Source organism: Bemisia tabaci, chromosome 3 (genome assembly GCF_918797505.1).
Source record: "Bemisia tabaci chromosome 3, PGI_BMITA_v3".
Taxonomy (NCBI): Eukaryota; Metazoa; Arthropoda; class Insecta; order Hemiptera; family Aleyrodidae; genus Bemisia; species Bemisia tabaci.
In genome coordinates, this window is record NC_092795.1 from 15,164,182 (window position 1) to 15,174,824 (window position 10,643).

The following is a 10,643-nucleotide window of genomic DNA, read 5'->3' on the forward strand; positions in this document are numbered from 1 at the left end:
AAAATCCGAAACGGCGCAAAGCAGGGCTGCAATTTTCGACTTTAGCAATCGATATGACTATTCGACGATGACTTATCTCCTCGAAAATATTCAGTATCCACCTCGACTAGACTACCAGACCACTTAGAGATTATTCGCGCGACACCTCTCTGTGGATGATTCACGGTGACTCAGCCGCAAAGCCACTCCACTCTAGTTGAAATACGTTCCCGAATCTTTCGAAATTATCAGTCAATAGTCTGCTGAGCTTTATTCAAACGGTCTTTCCCGGGTCCCAGTTTTTTTGACGGACTCTTAGTTTTTCGGAAATTTCTAAAAATTTTAGTTATGTACAAAGTAGTGTTATTATTCGTCTTGTGCACGACGGTTTTGGGTCTCCACGTAGATCGCGCCCTCGAGCCGGGGACCCACGGCCGTGACGTCGTGGAGACGGTTGTGTACCGGATACACCGAAGTCGTGTCTTCCCCGACGACAGAGATTTTTTACGCCGCGTGGCCTACACCGAGAGTAAGTTCGGCGACGATCCGCAAACATACCGCAGCGGATACCACGGAGGTGTCTGGCAATTCGATCGACTCAAGAAGACGAAATACGACGACGCCAATGACGCCACAAGCCCGTACCTCAGAAGCATCCATGCATCGATCAAGAATAAGATGGGCATCGATTGGATGCAGGTAACAACGCTGAATGATGAGGGGTTTGATAAGGGTCGTTTTTGAGCTCGTCCTGACCATCTTCAAACTTACGATCATTTGATCATTGAATGTCTATATTTTATTTTTTACGAGTATATCATAATTTGATTATTTTCGGGTCTAATACTGATCCAAACATAGATCTGAAGGCCGGTTTCGAGGGAAAATGCAAGTTTGTGGGTTTGCAGTCGAATGTCGAAAAATTCGTATTTTTCACCAAAATCGGCCCTCAAACCAAATTTAGGCCAGTGTTAGACTCGAAAAGAGGCCGGAAATTACCGAACCATGATAAAGTCCTAAAATATAGATCTTCAATAATGATTAAAAAAACAGTTCTTTAAAATAAGCTCTGAATGATATTTTTAGGAATCCTACATCAGTATTAGGTAAAAATTTAGTGCATCCTGCATTGGTTGTTGAAATTTCTTTAATACGGAAAAAAGTAACTCAAGTCGAGTAAAAGAGAGTGCAAGAAATTACTGATCAAAATAGCGGCACTCTCGCAAGTATGGGCATCACCAATGTAAATCGAACACGAAATAATGGACATAAATTAATCGCCTATAAAAGGCCTCCCTGGAAACGATCATGGGACAAGAAACTCTATGCACATAGTTCCTTTAAGCATAAATACGTTCAATTACAAATTAAATTCTAGGCATGAATATTGAGCTCATATCAAGGTCTTGAAAAAGATAGAAACATGTCACTGGCTACTCTCCAAAAGCACGTACCACAACGACAGTGTGTCAACATTTTTGCGCGGGTATACATTTTTTATTCAAGTTAAAAAAAGAAAAAAAGAAAAAAAATGAACATTGAGGCTCGAAAACTCTACCAAAGAAAATTTCAAGCTATAATTTTGATGTAATTCCCCTCGTCAGAAAAAATGAGTACGGTAATTTTGACAAGTTGCAATACGATATACGATAGGATACGTGGTATTGAAGTAAAACCAGTGACTGCTAAACATAGAATTGTAACATTTCTTATAAGCTTCGGCAAGTTGAATCCTTAGCTTGATAGGGATCTGAATTCCCTGTATTGGTTTAATTTCCTTGTTGCTTCAGGATGTCTCAATTATCTCGCCAAGACAAAATTAAGAGACGCAATCGGGCAAATAGGATTTTAAGTTTCAAAAAATACAAATTTGATTCTTAATTGCTTTCTTATAATGGTTATTTTGTGTGAGAAACGCTTCTTAAGAACGTTTCAAACATCAGCAACTTGAGTATAGCATTTTGCGATCACAGAAATATTGAAAGAAAATTAAAATGTTCGGTTAAAATTGCAGGATTTTTATACGAGGGTCGTTCCAAAAGTTGAAAAGACCCTCATATCATTCGGTAGGCCAACAGATGCCGGTTTAAAATGATCGGATGGTCAGACGAAACACAAGCGATTTGCAATGCAGAGAAAAATTGTAACTGATCTCAATTGTATTGCAATAAATTCCTTTAGGAGGAGCGAACTCCTTCAATTATTAGGTCGGCAAAATACACAACACTCCGATGCACCAGCAATCACTTCACTATATAGTCGCAGTTTATTGCAACCTATGCTGCTCAGAAAAATTAACAAAACATTCTATCGAAATAATTTTGATTGCAATCTTTTCCTCATTTTCTACGTTCCCTCCAAAATGTTCTCATGTACGATGTCCTCACAGGTGAAGGAGGAAGACCTGCTGAAGCCGCTCTACTCTGGCCTCGCCGCTCGCATCTACATCGACCTGACGAGCCAATCTCGCGGTCAGATACCTGACGACATCAAAGGCCAGGACAAATTCTGGAAGGATTGGTACCACACGCAGCAAGGCAAGTACGGAGATTTCGAGATGCGAGCGAAGGAACTGCTCGAAAGGGACATGAGCACAGCCGGTGGGAAGATAGACTTGATGTTGGTCGTTGACGGCAGCGCTAGTATAACCAAACCCAAATTCCAGTCAGCTCTCGACTCATTAGCACGCCTGGTCAACGTCTTCGACCTTCAGGAGGCGAACGTCGGTATGGTCACTTACTCGACAATTGTTACCAGCGTCATCCCTTTTCTGCACAATTTGACAATGGAAGGATTGCAGGACGCCATTAATAGCACGAGGTATCCAGGACAGCAAACGAACACTTACGCGGGGATGATGGAAGCTATCAACCAATTCGGAACACTACCAAATGACCGGATAGAAAGTGGTATTCCACGATTAATGGTTGTCCTCACCGATGGACTTCATAATCAGGGGGATCTGAAACCGGTGGTTGCAGCTAAGCTGGCTGCCATGTCAGGTACTATATATATTTTAATTGAAAATTTTTGCCGTTCAAGTTACATGTTAGTGTAGCCAATAGACTATCAGGACGGATCTAAATAGAATTGTCTCAACTACATCAGGCAGTGTCTAATTTCTCTTTGAGTTACCTTTATGGCAGAGAACCATGCAAAATGAAAACATACAATTTTGAAAGTATATTCTCCTTAATCTAGAGGAGGTTCATCGACAACAGAAATTTCTCGTGCGGCAGGAAATGATGAATGGTGGCACTCTATTCTGATCAAAATTTGTCGGCCCGTCCAATTTAGATCAGAGAGGACTGTTGCATGGTGACTATTAGAAATTAGCTGGTATACTTTGATTAGAATTGGTTCGGTATTTGATCGTGTATCCAGACCATCTGAGCGACATTTCAGTTGCAATATAGAGCGGAGCATTGCGAGTTCATGTCTTGCGCCACCGCGCCTTCAGTTTCGCAGATACAACAAGGACATCCGTCGAGCACCAATAGTTGTATCTCTGCGCCGTCATGAAAGCGCGTCATTCCCCTTGCTCTATTTCTATTCAGTGCTTTTCTCGTAAGCTGGCAACACTGTTTTTGCTCTAATTGGATGTATGTGAAACAATCGAGGCAGCTTACCTCACCTATATCAATATTGTTAATGTTTAAATGGATGAATACAGTGTTGTCAACTTGCAGAATTGCCACTGCACCTATGTGTATAGGACACGGTCCTCCAAGATCAAACCCCAGTCCTCCAGGTCGAGGGCTGGGGCATCGGGCTAACTCCCCTATACCCGTAAGAAAAAAATTACTGTTATGAAAAGCCTTACGTGCGCTCAACCTTGGTGCGCATAGAAAAAAACACGGAAAGGAAAGAAGAAGGAGCTTTTGGATGACCGATATGGAAAGTCCCAATTAATTATGGTATTACCCCCATTAATTGTGATTGTACCCCAATAAATTAGGTTACTATAACCCAAATGTTGCGGCACTTCCAAAATTTATTGGAAATGTCCATATTATCCAACAAAGTGCATTTAGTAACATAATTTTGGGGAAAACAGCACTATTTTTCTGTGAGCGGATTCTGCTACAAGTGGGTCAGTTTTGCTGGTCTCGGAAATCTGTTTTGTTGCTTAGTTCTTGTAGTTCAGTTGAAAATAATAAGATGTGCCCAATCAGCAACTCTCCGTTCTCAGCATCAACCAACATATCACGCTTTGAAAAATTCGGTTTATGACGTCATCCACCGCGGGAGTTACACCCTTGATTTCTTCCACCTTTTTCTCATCAGAAGGGAGAAACTCACATTTGCACTGGTTATACTCAACTTGTAACTCGGATGAAACCTGGGTGGAAGCAACCAAGGGTGTCACTGCCTCGGTGGATGTCGTCATAGATCGAATTGTTCATTGTTTGTCACCTCGTTTGATATGTAACGTAGAAAGTTGCTGTTTGGGTAGATCGTATTATATTTAGCTTATATAAGTCGCAGGCAATTAATAATCGCCGGCACTTTGCAAGCGGTTCACATGTTGTCTCAATCGCAATAATGCGCATCGGCATGATGCAATTTTTAAGGGTTATGGTCTTCAAAAGTATAAGCTCGGCTTGAAGCGCCTTCATTTTTCTTGATACTCTACGCTTCGTCACGATGTTAGTTTAGTTGCCTGTCCAATCTCAACCCGAACCCGACTAATGTCACGGAGTTCACTGCACGCTCTCCCAAGTGTGCATATTTCTGCCATGTTTTTATGGATGGAAAGTGTCTATTCACATCATAGGCAACATAATCAGCACACTAATCTTGTTCTTGTATTTTTGAATTATATGATATTCTATATTTACTCACCACTGGCTTGCAAATTGCCGGCGATTGCTAATTGCCTGCGACGTATACAAGAATCAAGCGTTAAAACAAAATTCTGTGACCAGTGCAACTGATCCATTTGGATCATTCTTGTAATATTCCCATCTGACCTGTTTCAGGAATTATAACCTGCGCCTTCGGGATAGGCGATTCGATCAAAGTCAGCGAGCTTCGCGAGATCGCGAACGAGGATCCGGACTACATCTACACGGTGCAGGATTACGACACGCTGAGGGAGCAGATCGCCCGGATGGCGCGACGGGCCAAGACGGTGCCGCAGACGCCCAAAATGGGTTCCGAGACGAGCGAGACGATGAAGCAGGTCGGCGAGAAGAGGTACTACCGATTCGCCGTGCCAGAGAACGGGACGACCATCATACTCATCAACGAGAAGGGCGAGATCCGGGGATACTGGACTTACACCTCCGTCGAACAGCCGTCCAGCGCCTTCTACGACGGGGTCATAAACGCCGGCGAGACGTTCATCCCGCCCCCGCCGGCACGACAGGTGCGACAGCGACGGGACGTGAGCCAGGATGCACCCGCGAACGACGTCATGATCGCGCTGGAGAGTTTCAAAGTCGATAGTAAGGCCAACGTGAAGATCGTCCAAGGAGATGCCAGGAAATCCGCCGCCACTAAAGTTGACGTCGCGTGCTTTATGCTTGTCGCAGCTTTTAGTTTCGCGGTCCTAGCGATTCACTGATTGAACAGTGACGTTTTCTTACTATGCTTGACAATCGATTTTGGATTATTCAAAAAACAAATAAGTATTAACTCAAGTCCGTGTATGTAGAATTGGACTGAATTTTGCAATTTGGAACTAAAATATCTGGCTCCTTTTAGGAACGATCAATAATGCTATTTGGACTGCATTTTGCAGTTTGGAACTATGAATTCTGGCTCTTCTGGAAAAAACACTTATGTGCATAGGGAAACCAATGGCACATACGTTGTTTTTAAACCGGGCTAGAATTTATAGTTCCAAATTGCGAAATGTAGTCCATTTGTCACGACAACGACGACGAACGACGTCATGATCGCACTGGAGAGTTTCAAAGTCGATAGTAAAGCCAACGTGAAGATTGTCCAAGGAGATGCCAGGAAATCCGCCGCCACTAAAGTTGACGTCGCGTGCTTTATGCTTGTCGCAGCTTTTAGTTTCGCGGTCCTAGCGATTCACTGATTAAACAGTGACGTTTTCGTATTATACTTGGACGTATCTCTGCCAAACGGAACTATGCGCCATTAGGCAGGAGGAAGGTAGAGGGCTGCTTGGACTGGCGGCGGAAACGGGCGTCGGGCTCATTCCGTCCTATACTTGCAATGCTTTTCCATGGCGCTTAGTTCCGTTTGACAGAACGCGCTGTCCGGCATTCTACATTTCTCTAAAGGAACTCAAATTGGCGCTTAGTTCCGTTTGGCAGAAATACGTCCACTTGACAATCGATTTTGGATTATTCAAATTTAAACAAATAAGAATTAACTCAAGTCCGTGTATGGAGAATTGGACTGAATTTTGCAATTTGGAAGTTGGAACTAAAATATCTGGCTCCTCTTAGGAACGATATATATGCTATTTGTTCCCCCATTCATATGAGTGTTTTTTTCAGATGAGAATGTTTTTTTCAGAAATTGCAGTTCCGAATTGCAAAATGCAGTCCGATTCGGAAACAGGGAGAGATCCTCCACTAACTTCCTGGCGACAGGTGGAAAATTTTACTTTTGGGCATTCAAAATTTCCAAGGCGATAATGATCTACATTCTTGTTGGCTGATGAGTTTCGGATTGAAGCAATAAATAGCCCACTTTTATCAGAAAACCGATTTTGTGCCGTTCCTCAGATGAGCTAAAAAGTCGGTTCCATCGTGCGTAATTCCGCTGCATCGTCAATAAATTAATAAATTCAACAAATCGATTTTGCGTAGTTCCAATATTAAACAATGAAGTAATATATTTCAAATCCCTGTGTATAGAACTCACAGACGAGGATGAGCTTTCCACTGACCTCTCGGCGACAGGTGGAAAATACTTTCAAGCATTCAAAATTTTCAAAGCAATGATCATTTAATTTTTTTTCAGCTGATAGGTTTCAAATTGATAAAAAATGCGCCGAAAATTTAGAAAACATCAGCTTATTTGCTGAAAGAATGGCCCGACACGTCGCTTAACGGCCAGTAATGCGGTAGGATGAACAGTCAATGTTTAAGTCCCCAGAGACCGAAAACTTCTATCTTTTTTGAGATACCAGTAGTGGAGAGCTTCTCTTCGACTCTGGGTAGGGTTTCTTGTTTTACTGCATCACGATTTTGTCATAAATAGATCAAAAATCATGAATGAATCATCGAACAAGAGTTTCAATCGCAAGAAATACTTCCTATCTCCTCGTCACCTTGGTGTGAATATGACAAGATAGCTATCAGGTATGTGTGGTGGTGTGTATTTTTACGTCGGAAACGATATACATCGAATAACGCGGTCACTAAATTATTCTATTGCTGACATGCATGACTGAGTTCATGATTTAGTATGTAATACACGAAACTGGGAAAATATCTCTCCAGATAGTTAATGTAATGTTAGTATTTTGTAAACATTTATACTCTTTTTAGAGAATACTTGATTCGTTATAGAATTGTGGTGTCGTATTTGTTAAGCGCTGAACATAATAATGTAATAATGGTAGTATCATGCGTTCAAAACATGACTTAAAGTTATGAATAATCATGCTTTTGAATCAGCATTCATACCTCGATAAAAATATATAACTGATACTAGCGATATATGTTTTTGCACATAGAATGAGCTACTTTCGTATGTTATGCAGGGGTTAATATAGAACTAGACCTAACTCGAGAAAACGCATGATTTTTTTTTATTTTTCTTTATTTTTTTTTTTATTTTTTTTTTAGCAAAAATTACTTTAATGTGAAACACTGATAAGAAAAAGAACTATTTGTTAATGTTTCCTACGCCAAATAACTTTGTTTTGAATAAAGACATGTACCTTTTAAAACTCGCGGTGCTTTTATACAGTATTATTTATTTATTTAGATAAGTTGTTTAAGGCTTCTAGCAGATTGTAGAGTACCTATTTTTGAAGTTTGCACACTTGTAAATACTACAATTCTTAAGATTTTTTTGCAATTATAAACAATTATTTATTACCTAAAGTAGCCTTAATTTTTTAAAACTTTAAGACCATCACACGCACGTATATACGTGCAATCATATATACGTATATATGCACGTATATACGCACGAAAATCGTTCTCTTCACTTTGCTTGCGGAGTAAAATCAGTATATTTGAAAAATAGAGTTTAAGATGATTTTCAAATGGGATAAGTTTTCCCATTCAAACAAAAAACGTCGTGTACCCAAATCAAATTATGCATTTTAATTTAGACAAAATGCTCTATCACTAGACAATCTGATTTTTTTCATGCTTCACTTTTCTAGTATGAATTTTCAAAAATATGACATTGTTATTTTGAAAACACTCATTGTTACTGTTCGCTAGATATCTTGCAAACAAGAAGAATTTAATGCTATGCGGAAGAATATTGCAATGTCACGTAATAGTATGCGATATCAGAAAAGGAACTAAACTAATAAGAAGGATTTGCAATATATTATGGTTTTTTTCTGGAAAGTTCATCCCCTTCATATACTTGCGCATTTTTAGGGTATCTATATTATGCTGGTGTTCCGGTGAATTCGCATGTTGCCTATCCTCTCAATTCAAGGCGCGATAAGTATCCATAATGATCACAGTGGCACAATGAGGTCTATTTACCACTACTGGGTGAAAATCATCACAATTTCGCGGCAACACGGTTTCAGTCAACGGAAACACTATTGCAATTTTCTTTTAAAAAATGTTCATTTTTGTAGAGGAGCATTTTCCAAGAGAAAAAAATCTAACTTTGTCGGGCCAAATTTTGTTGGTTGTATGAAATTGTAAATAAAAATAATTATACACGAATCTGGACAGTTTTTCACATCTAATACATTCTATCTCTGACTAACAGAATCAGAAACGTGAAATCAGGGAACCAGATCTCAAGTCTAGCGCAAACCCGTTTTTCCTGACTAAGTTTGACCCCCGGAGTGAAGGTACCTATGAGGGGTTTGGAGGAGAAGACGCATAGGCATAAGTGCAGTTTTTGCTATTTCGAGAAATACGTGTTTGAATTTTCGAAATTACATGAAGCCTTAAGGCGGAAAGAAAGTTTAAACTGACTTTTTTATGCTTAAAAATTGGAATTTTTGAGCCAATTTTTTACAAGGTATGCACTATAAGACTAGTTTCACTTGAAATCATTAATAGCTCAATTTTTCAAAAACTGCACTAATGCGTTTTTTCCTCCAAGCCTCTCCTATATTATTTGCTTTAGACAACAGTCTTTGTGCCTACATAATACGAGAAAATGAATACGGGCATTCCGGCAAAATAAGAGTATCTAGATTTGTAGAGAATCTATAGGAGCAGGTAGCAGGTTGAGTACAAAATCCGTAAAAAAAAGGCACCTTAAGATAACGCTGGTTCCCCTTCGTTCATTTTATTTACCATAGGTAAATTCAAGCGCTAGCAGGGCCGGATTAAGGGGATGGCCAGCCCGCCACATGGGCCGTGGCACATGGCGGCAAATTTTGCATTTTTTTTAAATGTAGGTATAAAGAAATATCGGATTTAGAAAAAAAATTACAAACGAGAAAAGGCCGCAAAGTCTCTCATTTCCTGAGAGTGTAGTAATTTTTAATTTTGTCGTCTTTCAGTGATAGAAGAGACAGCACCTTTAATTAGTCGAGTTAAGATAGAAACCAAACACGCAATTTGGCCTGGGACGGCGCGGCGCAGAGAGCAATGATCACGAGGACTTGAGATGAAAAGGAGAAGCCATCGGCGCGGCGATCGGCATCTAACACATATCAGCGCCTACAAGACTGGACGAATACTTCACGCATTGCATCAAACACAGTGCGGTCATTGCGGTCAGCGTGAAACGGATAGCGCCTACAAGACTGCGTGAATACTGCACGCATTGGGCCAAACACGGTGCGGTCTGCGCGACGCGGCGGCGGAAGTTAAAATCATTAAACCACATTCATGTTTGTTCTTTCATAATTTTTTCGTTCATTTCTTATGAATGGAAGGCCTTGTCCTTGGTAGAAAATCAATGGTGCTTATGTCGTCCCTGATGAGATAAAAAAGTTGGTTCCATTGTGCGTGATTTCGTCGTATCATCAATAAAATCAATGAACGCACAGTTACAATGCTACTGAGTTTGTCAATGTTTTTATCGTTTAATTGTCCTTGAATGACGGCTGTCGAAAAAACACTCGAAAACCTGAGCTTCTTAGGGTTTAATCAGGCATGGTTTGAAACAAATTGAAAGTTGATTGCAATTTCTTGTGGTGGAGCACTGTCAACAAAAGAAAATCCTTAATTCTACAGGAAAATTTTTACTAAAACTCACAACTAAACCGAGACCAATCAATGATATATCATGGGAGATCTATAGATCTCCAATTAAGCGAGTTCGATTAACCCTTCATAACAATATATGATATGTTATCGCAAATACGGTGTATTCAATCGCGCGTGCGTACATTATATTCAGGACCTCTCAACAGCACACAGATTCCTATTAAATTCACACGAATCTGAGAAATACACTCACGGCGCAATAATGTGGATCAAGTCAACCAGAGAGGTCGGACATGAAATTTTGGACTAAAACTGCATTTGATGTTCACTTCGCCACATTTTAACTTTTAAGGGGTGCTTTAGAGAGAA

The 10,643-nt window shown here is 40.3% G+C and overlaps 1 protein-coding gene across 1 annotated transcript; it reads left to right on the forward strand.

Moving 5' to 3' along the window:
- LOC140223725 (uncharacterized) lies at nt 1-9,432 on the forward strand. Its single transcript, XM_072297888.1, has 3 exons — nt 1-678; nt 2,369-2,981; nt 4,962-9,432. The coding sequence occupies exons 1-3, from the start codon at nt 328-330 to the stop codon at nt 5,546-5,548; spliced, it is 1,551 nt and encodes a 516-aa protein (XP_072153989.1). The 5' UTR covers nt 1-327; the 3' UTR covers nt 5,549-9,432.
- Nucleotides 9,433-10,643: the final 1,211 nt, after the last annotated feature.